General features: G+C 42.5%; 1 protein-coding gene across 1 annotated transcript in view; it reads right to left on the minus strand.

The window, feature by feature from the left end:
* Positions 1–1,142: 1,142 nt before the first annotated feature.
* The window catches only part of p3h1 (prolyl 3-hydroxylase 1), a 56,107-nt gene continuing 37,674 nt past the window's right edge, over positions 1,143–19,575 (minus strand). Inside the window, exons 13-15 of the mRNA XM_039755793.1 lie at positions 14,965–15,040; positions 10,911–11,051; positions 1,143–1,481 (exon numbers count right to left, since the gene is read on the minus strand). Of these exons, the coding sequence (XP_039611727.1) occupies positions 1,236–1,481; positions 10,911–11,051; positions 14,965–15,040 (463 nt within the window). The 3' untranslated portion in view covers positions 1,143–1,235. The remainder of the gene's footprint in view (positions 1,482–10,910; positions 11,052–14,964; positions 15,041–19,575) is intronic.

The following is a 19,575-nucleotide window of genomic DNA, read 5'->3' on the forward strand; positions in this document are numbered from 1 at the left end:
CCACCCAGTTCCTCCTCACTTCATGCCAGAACTCGACTCATGCAAGGTTAGTTTTTTTGGTGGTTTATGGTTAGTTTTTGTATTACATTTTTCGTTCGCGGATTTTTCAAATGTTAATTTTTTTCCCCTGTGCTTAAAACTCATTTTAAAAAAAGTTTTAACAGCGATCGGGCTGTAAGGCTATTGGTGTGAACTCCTGCAATGTTACTTTCTTGGTTGCTTGTAGTTGGCTTTTAAATAAAGTTCGGATTTGTTCAAATGTTCCTTTTTCCCCCTGTGCTTAAAACTCATTAAAAAAATGTGTTTTTAGCGATCGGGTCATAAGGCACATACTCTTGTAATGTTAGTTTTCTCTGTTGTTCAAGGTTTTCTCAGTGTTATTCAATGTTTTCACATTTAGTTTACTATTATGATCTACATTCTATGGTGTAATTAACTATATTTGTGCTTAAAAATCTTTAAAAAAAATATATTTACATACAGTTCACACAGTCTGGAATGGATTAATTGTATTTACATACAATCCTATGGGGGAAATTGCTTCGGTTCACGATCAAATCGGTTTACGACTAGAGTTTTGGAACGAATTATGGTTGCGAACCGAGGTTCCACTGTAGCAGTGAAAACTGCTCGCTGAATTGGAAAAGGGTTTGAATGAAAACCTACAGCCACTGCGGCCCACTAGAACAGGAGTAGGCCACCCCTGACCTAAGAGAAAGCGTACTCAAGTTATTGTGTTTACATTCACACAGACATAATGTTCAGACTCTAAAATGTTGAGATTCATCAAAATCTAGAAATTGAATTTTTGGACGATTATAATACTTTCCCTATGTGAAAGTAAATTGGACTCAAGGAGGTCTAAAATCTCAAGGTCGAATTTTTGGACGATTACAATACTTTCCCTACACTTCACATACGAGAAAGTCAAGGAGGTCTAAAACGCTGAGATTCATCACAATCTCGGAATCAAATTTTTTTGGACGATTACAATACTTTCCCTATACTTTGTATACGAGAAAGGAAAAAAGAAAGCATCTGGCAACAGATAGTCGACAACACATTTTGAGTCAAAACTCTTTCTTAAAGATTATTGTCCCAGAGCCACACAGCCCGAGGTAGGATTAAATCACAGTGCAGACTTACCCCACAAAATATTTTATTAGCCCACATCAATAAAAAATATAACAAAATTGAAATTTTTAATCTTGTGCAAAAGAATGTAGTTGTGTGCATTACAATTCATCCTTTCCATTTTCTGAGTCCAGGGGTGAATTTGCTGCTACCTTCGAGTCCGGACTGTCTGGTCCCTGTGCCTGATTCTCTGTCTCCATATGTGAGGTGTTGCCAGGTCCATCTGGTTTAGGGATTTCATCTTTTGATTCCTCAACAGAGCTCGTGCCCTCTTTTTCAGTTCCCTGAAATTCAGCATCCACTGGACTAAAAAGCATGGTGAGCAACTCCTCTGCCTGGATTCTGTCCTGGTGGTAGAAGAAAACAATTTTATTCATCTCCAGTAGCTTGTCCCACACACACACTTCATAACAGTTTGCTTTTATAAACTACAGGCCTACGCGGACAAAGAAAGACATTGAGACAGAGAGTGAAAAGTTCAGTTAAGAACTGGTACGTGGTCATATGAGCGCTCCAGAGTAACCCAAAGATGCATGAGATGCAAGGGGCTTTCTCAGTCCATATCAGCTCAAACAGACACTCTACTCTGAAGTAGAAATCTGAAATCCACTGAAAGCCTTTCCTGTGCAGAATTCACACTGCACCCAAACTCACCAAGGATTACCTAGGGCGAATCAGCTGACATTTGCCTCCCACGCCTCAAACATGTGCCCCTTAGTCGTTATGGTAATGCCACATTAGTTCTTCGTGAGTGAATGTGGATGGCCCAGCAGTCTGGCCTTAACTCTGATGTTTCAAGGATCGACTCTGACTGACTGGGTTTGGGATCATGTAGAATTGCATTAACTCACTCAGCCCCAAGTGAACTCTTAAATGAAATGCTTTCCTCAATGGGGTTTCTAGTTTCTGTACTTGAGAACTGAAGGTGGGCTTAAAATTCACCTGTTGTATCAAGATGTCGTTACAAGTCTCACTTCACATATCTGTATCCTGTCTCTTCAGTGTTCTTATGAACAAAACGCAAGTTTCTCAGACACACTCAATCCATTTCAGGGTAGGTGTGGTAGACTTTGAGAGGCAGCCTATCCCAGCTTATAACAACTGTTCATTACAATAAAACAGCAATGACCCCAGGGTTCAGAACACCCAGATCCTCTGAAGTTTGCCTATCAGACACGTATAGGTGTGGAGGATGCTCTCATCTACATGCTCCACAGTGCTGACACCCACTTGGACAAAGCCGACACCACGGTCAGGATAATGTTGTTTTATTTTCCCAGTGAGCATTTTGCATTTTGATGCCCTTTATCACGGACTGCCTGACCAACAGATAGCAGTTTGTGAGGCTGAGGGACTGTGTGTCAAAAATGGCGGTGTGTAATACTGCAATACCTCAGGGAGCTGTCCTGTCTCTCATCCTGTTTAACCTCACACACTAGACTTCCAGTACAATTCCAGTGATCGTCACTGACAGACATTTTTAGATGACTCGTGCATTATAAGCTGCATTAATGGAGAAGAGTCAGAGTACAGGAAAGTTGTGAACTTCGTCAAGTGGTGCAGGGACAACAACCTGTAGCTTAACATCAGCAAGACAAAAGAGCTGGTGGTGGACTTCAGGTGTGTGCCAAGGAAGCCTCAGAGACCAGTCACCATCCAGGGGAGGACAAGGAAGTGGTAAAGAGCTACAAGTACCTGGGGGTTCACATGAACAGCAAACTGGACTGGTCTGACAATACCGTGGCCCTATACAATAAGGTCCAGTGATGACTGAACTTGCCAAGGAGGCTCGGGTGTTTTGGTGTATGCAGCAAACTTCTGGAAATGCTCTATCAGTTCATAGCAGCCATTGTGGTGTTCTATGCTGAAGTCCCCCTTTGAAGAAATCTGAGCTCAAAAGATGAACAATGTCTGATGAAACTTCTCAGGAAATTCACAGGGTGAACCCCGTACACAGTGGAAGCTGTTGTGAAAAGGAGGAACGAGGCAAAAATCAGATGCCATCATGAAAAATCCCCTCCATCTCCTCCAGAAGTCGCTCTCTTGGAGCATTTTTAGCCACAGGTTCATTCCAAAGAAGCACATCTGGGGGTTCTTTCTGTCTACTACTATCTGGCAATGTAATGCTTCCTCCCAACACACTCTTTAAGTTAATATTCAAATTTCTGCACAAATACACATTTATTTATTTACTTACTGATTGATTGGTCATATCCTTGATGTTTATGTTTTTGCTGCTCTATGCATCTGAATTTCCCCATGGGATTGATAAAGTTTATCTAATCTAATCCAATGTAGCCCATTTCATACGGTGCCTATAGAAAGTATTCAAATCTTCGGAGGTTTCTACATTTTACCACTGATGGGAATGATACTTTTAAAAGTAAGTTAGTTGCATTATTCATTAATTCCAAAAAAAAAAAAAATAAACAAACATGTTATATAGTTTGCGGTGGGCTGGCACCCTGCCCAGGGTTTGTTTCCTGCCTTGCGCCCTGTGTTGGCTGAGATTGGCTCCAGCAGACCCCCATGACCCTGTAGTTAGGATATAGCGGGTTGGATAATGGATGGATGGATGGATGGATGGATGTTATATAGTTACTTATCTCTCTATATATAAAATACAACATCTGTCTCTCTGTCTGTCCATTTTTCACAAGAGAACTACTTAACGTATTTAGTTTGGGTTTTTTTCTCTAATTTGCTTGAACATTTTGGTTGATTGTGCAACTTCTCTCATTGCGATATGTATCATAGTTCGCTTGTGGTACCAATTTATTTGCACGAATCCGAGAGACACACAGCGGGTCGAGGGGAGGGGGGCGAGGCACTCCTCACTCATGTGCCAGCCGAGGGGCGTATCTTACATCGTCTTAGCTAGTGAACGAGAGAATTATATAACGGGTTTAGATCAGGTTTCTTTCCTATAATTTGCTAGAACATTCCAGTTGATTTTGCGACTTCTATCTTCATGCTAATAATCATAGCTCGATTGCAGGAGCGATGTATTTGTGCTAATCCAAGACAGAGGATGCTGGCCTAGGGGAATGGGAAGCGTGACGTCAGGAGTAGCTGGATGGGCCCTCCTCACTGTCCTGTTTCACTTATACGCGAGTGAAGCTATGGGGGACGGCTAGCTATAAAATATAATGTGTTAAAAACAGTGTGTTACTTTTTATTATGTATGAAAAAGTGCAAATTTCACTGACCAGCATTTATTAATTCCTAAACCCAAATACACTGCATAAACCTTCATAAAACTAATCAGAAAAACAGCCTAATGTGATTTTGTTTTCTAGTATTTTAGAAATGTCCTGTGAAGTAACTAACATCCAACTATATCTATAGTGAACAGTTGCATGACAACTAAACTGAAGATTGGAGTGGAGGATGCAATTATCCATCTCTTCTACAAGGCATATTCTCAAATGGACAAAGCTGGCAGCACTGTGAGGATTATGTGTATTCTGATTTCTTCAGTGCTTTCAATACCATCCAGCCATCCCTATTAAAGGTGTGACGGACAACCGGGTCCCATGCCCGGCCAGGACGCCTCTGATGCATATGTCCCGGGGGAGCCATCATGGACTTTGCAATACCTCCCCCGGGGCGCTTGGGGGCAGTCTCCCTGGCACTGGATTCCTCCTCAATCTCCCCCGTGGCTCCATGGGACATGGAGTCCACCACAGCAGCCCGGTTGGGAGATGGGGTGGCCGCTAGGGGGTGCTGCAGAGATCCAGCCGCCACACTGGACGGTTTATCAGCCCCACCCGGAGGTGCAATTAAGACCAGCTGGTCAGGCACCTGGATCACTCCCGGGTGGGGCATAAAAGGGCCTGCCTCCCAGCAATCGGGGCCAGAATCGGGAGGAAGAGGACGAGGTTGCCTGGGAGGAGTGGTGGAGCAGGAAAGTGTTTGGTTTCTTTGTGTGTTTGTGTTTGGGACTGTGTTTGGGCTGTGTGGCACGGGGAAGACATGTCACACAGCTGAAGAAAAATAAAGACCTTGAGTGTGAACACGTGCCTCTGCGTATTCTATGCCGGGTCGGGCGCTATAAAGCGCATGTTTACAAAGGGTAAACTGAGAGACATGCAGGTGGATGAGCCTATGGTGTCCTCGATAATGGACTATCTGTCAGGCAGACCACAGTTTGTGAGACTCAAGGACTGTGTTTCTGATACACCACAAGAAACAGTGATGTCACCTTTACCCTTCACTCTGTACACCTCAGACCATAAATATAACACCAGGTCATGGCACTTGCAGAAATTCTCAGATGATTCTGCACTTATGGAGTATATTGATAAGGGGATGAGACAGAGGAGAGCAGTCTGGTGGAGAACTTTGTTTCTTGGTGCAAACAGAATTGTCTGCAACTTGACATCAGCAAAACCAAGGAACTGTTATTGACTTTCAATGCACCAAAGAGCCTCTATGTCTGATCACCATTCAAGAAGTGGATGTAGAGGTGGCCTGCTCTGACAAGTACTTGGGGGTCCACATTAATGACAGGTTGGAATGGTCTCAGAACACAGAGGAACTATAGAAGAACGGGCAGAGCAGGCTCTTTTTTCTTAGGAGACTGCATTCCTTTAATAAGGAAAGTGATATCCTTCACATCCTCTATAAATATGTGATGGCCAGTGGGATTTTCTACGCTGTGGTGGGCTAGGCTGGTAACATCACTTCAAGAGAGGCCCACCAAGTTAACAAATTCATTAAAAGGGCAGGCTCAGTTATCGGTGGCACTCTAGACCCCCTGGAGGTACTAACAAAGGAGAGAAAGAAAACAAAACTGAGTGCCATTGTGAACAACGCTGCACATCCTCTTTGTGACATTCCAACACTGAGGACTTTCAGCCAACAAATTATTCAGCAGAAGTGTGTCAAGAAATGTTATGGGTGCTCCTTTATACCCATGGCAATATGCCTGCATAATGGCCTCACTGGGACTGGGACTGTCAGGTCAGAATTTTTCTTTTGTTTTAGTTATTCTGGTTTGTGTTCACACTATATTGTGTGTGTGTGTGTGTTTGTGTGTGTGTATTTGGGGGTTATGTCCCTTTTCTTGTCAGTGATTAAATGTTTCATTGTCGATTACGGTGATGGGCCTTTCAATTTACACAAAGGGTCACATCAGCTTACAAATGGTGCTGCACCTGTCCATTAACAGTTGTGTTCTTGCTATATGAGATGCAGTAGGGAGCCATGTTACCTACCAGATGTCAGTGTTTGGTGTCCTCGTTGACAAACACATTCTTTGTTTTGACTGAAAGACTGACAAAAGGCAATGCCATTTTACATCACAGTGGCAGCAAATGGCAAAAGATCAGGATCAAAACAAAGTGATCCACAACAGATGTGGCACTGACATCCCACTAAAAGATTTATAACCAGGCTTATGTGCCACCTTTAGGGCTGTGTAATCCTCTCTGTCCCTCCAGCTGGGATTCCCCCGCTCATAAATGAAATACAATTGTTTGTGCCAATTTGAATCTCAGGACCTGTGGATTTCACCTTGGACCCATTGCAGCACACACTATGCACATAACGCACAAAACAGGAATGTAGTCGGGCCCTTACCACCATAATGAAACGTGTACCAACTCCTGATAAGCACATCTTGCTAATTTGTGGTCAACCCTTTATTCTTTTTGCCTGGATACATCTTGACACGATCACATTGGATGCTCTCTTTGGTACTGCGCTTCCCTTTTATGTGTAATTGCATTCAATACTATGGGTCTATCTTACTTCTCCTGTGCCCAGATGTGGTAAAGAGAGTTACGGGTTCCATGGTATAGAATAGAGTTTTTAAATAAAAAAGTCTGGCTCGGGCTTATGAGTTTGGGTGCACGCCAATGGAAAGCCGTGTGACTCTGGAGTGTTTAATGAGGAAATTGACTGATTGCATATTTATGAGCAAACACGGACAGGTCAGCCAGTTCAGTTGTCAATACATCAAGGGTCAGTACTGAAAGCAACTGCACCCACAGAGTCTGAGTAGGATAGAGGATTGACAGAGAGACAAGACTGGAAAAAAAAGAAGGGACAGATGATTGTTAAAATGCCTGGACGAGGATCGAGAGAAAGAGCCAGAGCAGCTGACGGGATGCAAGGTGGTCAAGGCGGAGGTGGCCCCACAGGGAGTCAGGGGACCTGTACTCCAGGTGAGGGTCACTCCTGCTGAGTATTCAGGGAGCAGGAGCAGTCAAAGGGCTTCGGGAATCATCCTATAGACATCTAAGAATTGTGGTGAGACAACAGAGCTCGGCTTTGGGTGTCCCAGTGAGGACCAGCTGAGGTGGCTGGGACGCAAGTCGTTTAATTTAGGACTGCACTTGTGTGAGGAAGAATGAAAAGTATCTTGACTTTATCTACATGTTTTGTCCTTGATTTTAACATTTCTTTGAATAATTTATTTACCAGTAATGGCGCACTTCACGATAACGTGCAGTGGATACACTTGACTTGAGCATTCCAAGTTTTCATCCTCTTTCTCTGTACGTTTAGCATTAGTTTGCTCAGAGGTTGATGCGCTTCCTGATCATCTCTTCTTTTCTCCACCCTAGCAGCCGGCTTCTTGTCTTCTTTCATCAGCATCTTTTCGTGTTAAAACTAATTCAGTGTTTGTGTTGCAATTACTTAGTACGTTTTCCTTAATATTTTACTTAAGCTGGCACTAAGTCTTCAATCTGCCTCAAGAATGACATAAGATTAAGATTTTGTTGCACCAATTTTATTGTTTCGGTGTCCTCATTGCACTAGTCCATCCTCGATTTCATGGCTATCAGTATCCCAGGTACAGGAAGATGCCAAGCTCTGGGGACTAAGCCATTACACCAGACATCCAGTTTTCCTTTGAAAGCAACTCTACCTTTCACAAATAGTCCATTTCAAATGTCAATTTTTTGTTAATGTGAGTCTTTTGGTACACCTGTTCACCTCATCCCTCAACTGTCCTGGGATCTCATTTAACCGGACCTCTTTGCTGAGACAGCATCTTCAAAAATAGAACAGATTTCCTTGTAGAATCTTAATCATCACTTTATTATATTGGAATAAATTCATTTTGCAGCTCACAAATTACACAATGGATTTTTGCCCTTGTAGCGTGCCTCCAGGCTGGGAGGACCAGGGGAGCAAGCATGGCCGGAACGTTACCTCCCCGGGACAGTAGATGGTAACCCCCCTGGGCTGCATTAGTGCCTCTGACTCCTGCAGTGCTTCCTGGGAGTTGGACTCCCTGGAGTTGCTGAGCGCTTATGGGGAGTCCTTCTGCCACACCTGGCAGTCATTAAGCACCTGGAGCACTTTTGGATGCATTATAAAAGGAGCCAGCAGCCACTGCTCTGGTTGCCAGAGTCAGGAGGAGGAGGACAAAGCTTGCTGAGGAGGAGGGGAGGGGAAAAAGACAAGGATAAAAATAGTGTGTGGTATTGTGCTTGTGCTGGGACTGTGTTGTGCCTGTGGAAACAGGTAAGGCATTACCCACAGGCAGAAAAAAAGAAAAATAAGCCAATATATCTGTTTTATCAGTGTGCCTCCTGCATTAGTCTGTGTCAGGTTAGGCGCTGGTATAGCATCTTTGTTACACCCTTTAATCACCCATCCTCTCCTGCTCCAACAAATATCCATAAAAGTCAGTTATCATAGAAGCCCTCCTACTTGATGTTATAAAATGCACTTTGTCCACCAAACTACTGCACATCTATACTAATAAAAGGCAAAGCCCTCACTGACTGACTGACTCACTCACTCACTCATCACTAATTCTCCAACTTCCCGTGTAGGTAGAAGGCTGAAATTTGGCAGGCTCATTCTTTACAGTTTACTTACAAAAGTTAGGCAGATTTAATTTTGAAATTCTACACGTAACGGTCATAACTAGAACCTACTTACGTACATATATACGGCCTTAGCCTCCAGCTCAGTCGCCGTGTGAGGCGGTGTTGCGTCCCTCATCGTCACGCCTCCCACGTAATTGACTGCCTGCCCATATAAGGCCGTCTGTCAGCAGCAATCCAATAGACATGCTGCCGCTAAATATTCGCGGGTGAAGGACTGTGCTTATGCAAACGAAGATGAGATGGTCAGGTATAGACTAGTGTTTGACACAAACTCAGCGAAAGTGTGAAAGAAACTTTTAAGTGCCGGGTCTTAGCTAACATTACATAAAGCCGTGGACATGGCAAGATTGCACGAGATTGCACAAGCACAGCTGAGAACCTTCGATGCATGTACTCCGAGCGGCTCACGTGAACTGACTGTGAACGCAGTACGCAGAGAACAAGCAAGAGCTCCAAAGAGCGCTGAACAAAAAATGCATTACACAATTCAGAAGGCAGCAAAAGAATATGAAGCGAGTGACGCATACAAGCATATTCATAAGTGCAGCTACTGTGTAAACAAAGCACGGTGTAAACCTTAAGTTTAAATTAAGTTCATAGACGCGCTGCCGCTGGCGTTTGTCATGCTTATGACGAATACGATATTCGTGAGATACAAGTTTAATGAGAAGACGCAGGGTATAAACGAGACTTTTGATCACTTTGTAATGGAGTTAATATTGCTGGTGAAGGACTGTGCTTATGCAAACAAAGATTAATGGTCAGGGATAGAATAGTGTTTGGTACAAACTCAGCAAAAGTGCAAGAGAAACTTTTAAGTGCCGGGTCTGAGCTAACATTAAATAAAGCCGTGGACATCGCAAGATCGCACGAGATAGCACAAGCACACCTGAGAACCTTCGATGCATGTACTCCGAGCGGCTCACGTGAACTGACTTTGCAAGACTGCATGCAGTGTGTGATGTCTCAGATAAAGAGGAAGACGAGCTGCTTATTGATGCAGTAGGAAAGGAACAACCCTCTGACGCTGAACAAGCCTTTGTAGACATATCAATAGGAAAGCAAGGTGTAAAGCTTAAGTTTAAATTAAGTTCATAGACACACTGCCGCTAAATATTTGCAGGCAAATCCACAACTTAATACCGAGAATGCCTGTTAAACATCTTAGATTCACGAGTACCGATTTGGGTAGCGATCACTTTGATGAATGAAACCTGTTATCTTTACAATGGTTGACAACGAAGATGAGATGGTCAGGGATAGACTAGATAAAAAGGGAATGTAACTTGAACACAACACATCCTCAAAATACGAACCTGATTGAAAGAAATAATGATAATCAAATCCTTGATGACAGCAACACTCATAACAGTCACAAAACAATTGACAATCATGTTACGTTATTTTTAAAATGTTTCCTTTTCTTTTTCATAACTTCTTTAACACACTACTTCTCCACTGTGAAGCGCGGGTATTTTGCTAGTATAATAATATTATATATAGTATTTTGAAGCCCCTGTTACTTTACACAACTTTTCGGGTGAATTTCCTTCATAGCCATTTCCATCATAGCCCTTATCTGTATAATCTAAACAATGCAGAACGCACTTGTAACCACCATTTTTGTTATTTGACATCCCTAGTCATAAAGTCAGACTGGTTTTAACTCATCCCAGCTAAATCAAACTGGTCTGACTTTGTCTTTAAGTTATATGGGAAGACACATGTGTGTGCAAGAGCTGACAACCAATGAGAGCTCACCCAGAAGTATAATGCATACAAATGCAGCTACGATGAGCAAAGGAAGGTGGAAGTTTTTGGCCAGAGAGACAGAAAGAGGTAGACGTAGAGTAGAAGTAAACAGCACAGCTCCCAGTGCTGCTATCCCACCTCCCAGTGGAGGAGGACAAGTTCAGTTAGCTGTACCTTTTCTTTGTGTCGGGGGTCCAGTGTGAACCAGATTGCCACGGCACACCGCTGTCCTTTAGTAACTGCCTTCACTCCATGAGGGTTCTCCTTCCCTGCTCCAAAGCTCACAACCCGTCCACATTTGGGAGAAACTTCAGCCTAAAAGTCAAAACCAACATTGCATCAGCAAGGCATTGAGCACTATTAAAGGATAAGCTTTGTATTTTTCAAGTCAAATGTATTATTTCTATTGTCACACCCGTGCGTTTGGGGAGCAACTTACAGGCTTAGATAATGACATTATTACCCCGGGTGCTAAGCAAGGATGGTATTTCTTCTTCCCCCTCTGCAGAAAGGAGGATTGACGTGCCGACCTCCATGACGTCTCTTCTGGGGTTAACCTACCTGTATCTGGCTCTTCCCTCCAGAAACCATCATAACTGATACAAAATAATTCTAAAAATACCTTGTCTGTTCTTGCAGCTTACAATAAGGATGGGGTGAGCAGAGAGCAGAAGGGTGATGTATCACCAAAAAAGATACAAAGACTAAAAAAAACGGAGCCTTCCTTTAATAGAGCATTAAAGTAAAATTTAAATAAAAAAGCCAAATAATTGCACCAAGAAGACAGTTCAGATTGCATGAAAACTAGCATGGGAGATCAGTAAGGCCATGTATGCAGATGTGTAACTTTTTATGACCCTTATGTTCGCACCCATTTTAGAGAGGCGTATTTGGGGGAGTTTATGTATTTTCCTGGGAACCCAAAATCAACTGATATGGCAAATCAGGCATAGCCTTGGATTAAAACACGATGATGAGCATGGACAAAATCTGGAAAACAAAGGTACCAGTCACACAGCTAAATGCAGACCTATCCATGCTATCGTGTTCCCCAGTGCTAATGTATGACTGTAAAATCTGGACTTTGAAAACAGCAGACATACGACAGATCAATCCATTTGAATTACGGTACTGGAGAAGGCTGCCTTGCATTCTGTCGACAGCAAAAGTTAAAAACAGAGTTGCATCAAAGTTGCATGGCAATGGTTTCAAGTAAGGAATCTATTCTACAAAACGTCAGCAGAACACGAAGACCACTATAACAAACAAGCTGAATAGATATCATCAACAATAATACAGGCATGAATCTGTAGTAGCTAAGGGATTCTGCACAAAACAGAAAAACGCATAGAAAGCCAGTCCACAGACTTGCCGAAAGCCAGAAACGACTGAACAGGTAAATCAATCAATCATTTGGTATCGATACCATTTTCAGAAGTAAGTAAAGGTATTAAAACTGTAGTGGATTAAAAAAACCCAGCTAAGATTCACACCGTTGATATGACTGATTTATTTATTTTTTCGGTGGAGATCCCAGGAACGCACCCAGCCTTGGCCCGAATCACACACATTCTCTCACAGAGACAAAAAAACAACCGGTAATAAAACAGAAATGGCAGAATGTATTAAACAGTAATAAATTAAATATATGCAAACTACAATGATCCCACCCCAGTTCCCCCTACGTCAATACACAATAAACACAAATTCAGCAATAACAAACCACTAACAAAAACCACACACTATGAAGTCCATGAAAACTGATGAAATGAAATGATGGAGGTAGATAGTCCAGAGATCAGCATTCTGTATGTGAATGTAAAGGTAAGTCCAACCAGTATTTCCTGATGAGATGATGACGTGTGAATGGGATCAGGAGCACTCCTTTCTTTACAGGACGACAACAAATCCTCAGACAATCCTCATGCAGCAGGAAGACATTAGACAGTCCATACACCCAAAACAGGAGATGATCCAGGACAATCCACAAGTATCAAAACGGGAAGGCAAACAAGACAGGCAACTCTAGACACGAAAGACAAAAGACTTTTTCTCCTCTGTAGAACTGGCCTCCTTTTAAATGTCGCACTGGCCTCCTTGTCCCCAGCAGCCCCTGCACCCTCAGCAGACGACCAATCACAGCCACTGCAGGGACTGGTGGGAATTGAAGTTTCACTCCCCAATAGCACCACTACAAAACGGTAATGAAGCAAACAACGGAAAACTCCTCAAATCACCCCAAGCCTTACAGCAGCCACCCTGCTCTGCAGCACAATTGAGTGCCTTCCTCCTTGCTACAAGTCTTCAGAGTCTCTAGCTGTTGTTAATATATACAGTAAGTTCAAAGAGCAGAGTGGGGTCCCCCTTGGTGAATCGTGCTGGATATAATACTGTCGGTATACTGGAGTGTCATCATGAAATACTATCATGTGAAGTCTGAAACCGAAGACTGATTTATGACCATTTATGTTAAGTAGATTGCCCACTAGGGGCTGGGTGGTCTTTTTGGCCTTGGACCTCCTGTGAATTTTATTTTTTTTTCTCCAGCCAGACTGAAGTTTTTTTTGTTTTTTTCTGTCCTCCCGGCCATCTGACTTTATCTTTTCCTTTTTTTTCTTATCTTCTTATATAATACGCTACCGTGACTGTTCGTTTGTCTGTCCAGGATTTAAAATCACCTGTAGCTCGTAAACCGTTTAATCTATTGACTTGAAATTTGGTACACATATACTACGTGACGTCTACTATCCGCTTTCAGGGTGAAGATTTTTATTACTCTTTTTATTTTTATTTTATTTTATTGTAGAATCAACTCTCGGCAGCGCGAAGCAGGGCGGCCATGCGTCGCATGTGTATGGGCACCATTCTCATTCCCTACCACCTTTGCTAATCATTCTTAAGGCAGATTGAAGACTTAAGTGCCAGCTTAAGTGAAAAATTAAAGAAAACGTACTAAGTCATCGCAACACAAAAACTAACTTAATCAGTTGTAATGCGAAAAGAGGCCGACGAAAGAAGAGAAGCAGCGGGCCACTAGGGTGGAGAAAAGAAGAGCTGCTCAGGAAGCAGTTGGAGCAACAACCTCTGAGCAAATGAATGCTAAACATACAGAGAAAAAGAATGAAAACTAGGAATGCTCAAGTCAAGTGTATTCACTGCACGTTATATCGTGCAGTACGCCGTTACTGGTTCCTTAATATTATTGCCTAATCTTTTTCATTTTTAATTTCATATAACAATCTTTGTGTTGTCTTGTAAAATACTTTGAGTTACATTGTTATATGAAAATGTGCTATAGAAATAAATATTGTTGTTGTTGTACTGACAATATGTGCTCCAATTGAAACAAAAGAAATATAACCACACGTGCACATGGAAGGCAGCTAAAAGGCTTGAATGAGTGTAATTCCAAGCCAGACTGGGAGGTAGCGGAGTGCACTGACTCTTTTTCTCACTTTTCTGTAGACCGTTCATGGGAAATTCCACCTCGCCCTGATGACGTCATTCCTGATTCCGGCCCCTTTGACGTCACTTCTGGGTGCGAGCCTATGGATGAAGACCCTTCTGGTTCCTGCCCCTTTGAGGTCACTTCCTATAATAGCCTTTAAAGCCGCCACCTTTCCTCCATCCCCTTAGTTCTGTTCTGGACTCCAATCTGTACACATCAGCACAAATGACTTTAGAACCGTTTTGCAGCAAGGGAATAATACACAGGTGGCTGCCCCAAACCTTTCTGTGGGTTCTTTTGATTTTTGTGACACCAGTTGTATCGCAAATGTTTCACCTTGGATAAAGGTGTCAGCCAAAATACGTAAATGTTGATAAAATTTGGGGAAAAAACTAAAACCAGAAAGAGGCCCCAAAAAAACATGAAAACCATATAAATCTCTGTATAACCCTGTTTCAAAAACAAGTAACAAAATTAATAATCTAACGCAATTGTAACAATGGCCACTTGTATCAGCAACCATGAGGGCTCCGCCCAAAACTGATGCCCTCTATGCGTAGCTCCATTCAGATTAAGATGCAGGTAAATAAATAAATAATTTCTTAGTTCTTTTTTTGTAAAATACTTTTTCACGCATCATGTCAGTTTTCAGGCAAATTAAGCTGCTACTTCTGTGCACAATATTTTTTAACCAAAGAGTACATTACAAATAGGAGAGGACCACCAGGTTATGTTTAACCACAAAATGAAGCCTCATAACCCAATTTACAAATGACTTACAGTTATAGTTTTGGCATCCAGCTCCGTAAAGATGAATTCTCCTCCCTCAAATTCATTATTCAGGTAAAGAATAGCACTGCAAAAGCAAAAAAAAATCACCCATCTGAAATGCAGCAACATTCATCCACAGCAAACAAACGGACTGAATTCAATCAATATGGTACAAACATGGGTATAATGCCATGGCAGTTGTCCACAACAGATCCAGTCTTCATGCTGTGCTCTAAGTTCAGCCATGACCCAAATCTACTGGAGTGATTTGACTCAACGTACGGTGACTCCAACGCATGTGTGTCAAATTCCATTCACTCTAGCACTAGTAGAAAATGTGGCAGCAAATGGATGGCGATTCAATTCTGACGAACTAAGGTAAAATGGTGCAACCTGACATTTGCTGTCACTTTTGCAGTCATTCGGCAACATATTCATACCAGCTGAACCTGGAAAATCAAATTCAAATGACGTACTCTAAATTTTACCCATGAGACTTGGGGCTTAAGGAATGCCATATAGCACACCCTTTATCTGAGTTCTCCTAAAACAATATTTGCAAATCCATTCCAATTCACTGCACAAGGTTATGATACACTATATGACCAAATGCTTATGGACATCTGACCTTTGCACCTATATGACCATGTTGGACATCCTATCCCCAAACCATGACCATCAATATGGGGTTAACCTCACTCTTGCAGCTATCAGCACACTTCTGGGAAGTTCTTCACAATACTTTGGAGTGTGTCTGTGGGAATTTGTGTTCTTTCAGCCAAAAGATAATTTATGAGGTCAGGTGCTGATGTTAGATGAGAAGACCCTACTTACCACGGGTGTTCCAGTTCATCCTAAAGGTGTTCAATATTGTTGAGGACTCTGTGCAGTTCATTTGAGTTCCTGAACCCCAAACTCATCAAATCTTGATTTTAAGAATCTGGCTCTGTGCACAGGGTAGTAAAGTATTGGTTAATGCCCGAGTCACCTCACGTATCACTGTAATGCTATTTTATCAGGCATCCCACAAAAATGTATCCATCGCTTACAACTTCTTCAGAATTCTGCTGCCAGGATAATAACCTGCTGTTCTAAATCCACTGAACATATTACACCTATTCTCTCTCAACTTCTCTGGCTCCCTGTTAACTACAGGATAAAATAGAAAATACCGCTCTTAACATTTTTAAAGCTCCCCACAACCTCACTGATCTCCTACAGACTTACACTACTCTCGCTCACTCAGATCCTCATCTGCAGCTCGACTTTCTGCACCACACATCAAACTCTAATCTATGGGAGCTCGAGCGTCTCTTCTAGTGCTCCTCAACTCGGGAATTCTCTTTCCTCTCATATACGTCAGCTCGATTCAATAACACAGTTTAAAACTGCCCTCAAAACTTATCTTTTCAAACTGGCATACCAATTGTGAATTTTGCACTGTTACTGCCTGTTATCTTTGTTTATTTGCTAATTATTGCTTTTTAATTTATCATTCTCTTTGTTTTTATTTTACTAATGCTGTTTAATTTCATTGTAAGGTGACCGTGAGTGCTAAGAAAGGTGCCTATTAAATAAAATGTATCATTATTATTGTCCTTCTTCAAACTGTTGCCACAATGTTGAAAGGGCATAACTGCGTAAATTGTCTTTGTATGCCATAACATACATTTCACTGAAACCAAGGGGCTTAGCCGCAACCCTGAAAATCAGCCCAAGACCATTATCTCTCCTCCTCCAAATTTTATAGTAGGCACTAGGCAGCCCTGCAGGTAGCGTTCTCCTGGCATCTACCAAACCCAGATTTGTCCATCACAAATCCAGATAGTGAAGCATGACTCTTCACTCCTGTTGGCAGAGTGCTTTACACCACTCCCACCAACACTTGACATTGTGTGATCCTAGGTTTGTGTTAAGCTGTTCTGCCATGGAAGCCCACTTCATGAAGCTCCCAATGCACAATTCCTGTGCTCATGTTGCTGACAGAGGCTGCTGGGAGCTCTGTTGTGAGTGGTGCAATACAGGACAGGTGATCTTCAAATGCTATGCGCTTCAGCACTCAGAGACCCCACTCCAAGTTTCTGGTCTGCTACTTCATGGCTGAGCTGTAGTTGCTCCTGTAAGGTCAGACAGGCACACTGGCTGGATGAGAGAACAGCTTCTTGGCCAGATAGAGGCACATAATGGATGGACCAGCGTAAGCCAGAACCCAGGAGAAGTTCCATCCTCCCTACAACAGGTGGTAGTGGTTGTCCGAGTGGAGGCTGTGCGGTCTCGTGGCCTCGGAACCCATGCAGATTTAGTTTTTTTCTCCAGCCCTCCTGTCCTTCTGGTCATCGGACCTTAATTTATTCTTTGTTACTTAGTATTGCCTAATCTTATTTTTATTTTTTTTTTCTTCATCTCGTAAAACACTTTGAACTACATCATTTGTATGAAAAGGTGCTACAGAAATAAATGTTGTTTTTGTTGTCCCAAGGCATTCCAGTTTGATCATGCGCAGAGATACATGTTAATCAGAGTCTAGAAGTGCAGCCCTGTCGGGGTCCCTGGATGCTTTTAGGGGGCTCTGTCAAGGGAAGACCTCCCTGGTTTCCAAATAACCTGGAACTGCTTCCAAGAGAACACACTGTGGCACCAGAAGCATTTCAGGGTCCAGCTTAAAAGGAGCCCGTTGTCTTACCGGTAGGAGTCAGAGTTGTAAGGCAGCAGGCAACACTCAACAAAAGAAGTGGAAGGAGAGAAACAGACACTTTGATAGTATTTGTGGTTGGTTGTTTCTGCACATTTGGTGATTTATTTGTAATAAAATACTTTTTTTCAACTCGAGACTGTGTTGGGTACAATTGTGAATTGTGTCATATTCCTACACAGTTCCACTCCACAATAATAGCACTTAGTTGATGTGGGTGGGTCTAGCAGACAGGCAGTTTCACACATTGACTTGTGGCACAGGTGGCATCCTATGGCAGGGTCACATTTAAAGTCACTGAGCTCTTTGGTATGACCCATTCTAATGCCAGTGTTTGTCAATGGACACTGCACGGCTATGCGCTTGATTTTGTGCACCTGTTGACAATGGGAATGGGTGAAAGACCTGAACTCGATAATTTGGAAGGGTGTCCACATACTTTTGGCCAAATACTGAATATATATTTGCATTTTTGACATTACTTTTTTTCAGAAGTACAGTACCTTCTTTCACTGAAAAGAGTCATAGCAGGTCAGGAATTTCATTAATAGACAAAAACTGCTTGAGAAGCTCTGGTGCAGAGAGAGTAGTTGAACAAACTGATCCTTATTGTCTTATGTTGTGTTCCATTTACCTCGAAAGATGCTGGGAATGACGTCACACCCAAGTTGACCGTGTTCTAGTAAAACATTCAGAAAACCAATATGGATGCGTCCAGGAAAACCTTGGTTGTACTTGCACCGTTGGAGTAAACAGAATGTTGATAACAATTGTGGAGGATGGCCGGCCGTCTATCCCGGCCAATACCCCCAAGCCGCCAGGTGGAGCCTTCCTTGCAGCATGGAGGTCCACAAGAGGGCGCTGCAGGGAGGACCGAGGACTTCTTTGTGCCCTATGACCCGGAAGTTCATCATAGGAAGAGCGACGGGCTTCCTGGTTGAAGAAAAGAACTTTTACCTGACCCGGAAGTGATTGAGAATCACATGGACTGGGGATTGGGAACACTTCCGGGTCAGGAGATATAAAAGGACAGTGAGAGCTCCCAGATAGCGAGCTGAGCTGGGTGGAAGGGTGGCAACGCGTCTGGGAGCTGGAGGATTGTATTATTGTGTAGTATTTGTGATTTATGAGTATTGTGGAGGAGATTGAATAAAGTCAAGGATTGGACTTTTACCTGGTGTTTGGAGTCGTGGACAGGGGTTCAAGGAAGCGAGAGTGCCCCCTATCTACCACACAATGCAATTCATGGTATTTCTCATATCCAAACAATTTAGCAATGTGTCCACAGATAGAATTTGGGTGGTACTGTGTGTACAAATGATTTAACGAGACACAAATAGACTGAAGTGCTAATAAACAGTATAATACTACAGCTTTCATTTTGGATTGACTTCACAATCTGAAGTCGGATAAACTCACAATTGACAGAAAAGCCCTGAGTCGGAAATCCAACTTGAGGGGGCATTCTAGTTGAAAATTCCAACTTGACTCTTCAAATAGATCGCAACATTAACGAGATCTCAGCACTTGTGCTCTATGTGCCCTGATTTTATGACTCATTAAGTCGGTTGGGTTTAATTGTAATTGAGCTGCTCTTCATTGTAAAAATAAAATAGTCAATAATGTCATTAGATCTGAGGGAATGCTGGGAAGAGTGGAGAGATGATTGTAATGTCAAATCTACCATAGACTGTGCACAAATACAAGAAATCTTGGTATAAGCACCTGACCTAGAAGTGTGGCTAAAGCTAGACCGTGTTAGGTTGAAAGGAGGCCGCTCTTGTTTGCATGGGTGTGCCAACCAGAACATTATGTCAGGATGTGGATGAAGGGTTTTGCTTTTTTATGCTCAACACGGGGCACTTGGGTGATGAAATGTTTTGCCCAACAATCTTTATTAAAATTAAAATGAATGAGAGTTATTATGA

The sequence above is a fragment of the Polypterus senegalus genome, chromosome 6 (genome assembly GCF_016835505.1).
Source record: "Polypterus senegalus isolate Bchr_013 chromosome 6, ASM1683550v1, whole genome shotgun sequence".
NCBI lineage: Eukaryota > Metazoa > Chordata > Cladistia > Polypteriformes > Polypteridae > Polypterus > Polypterus senegalus.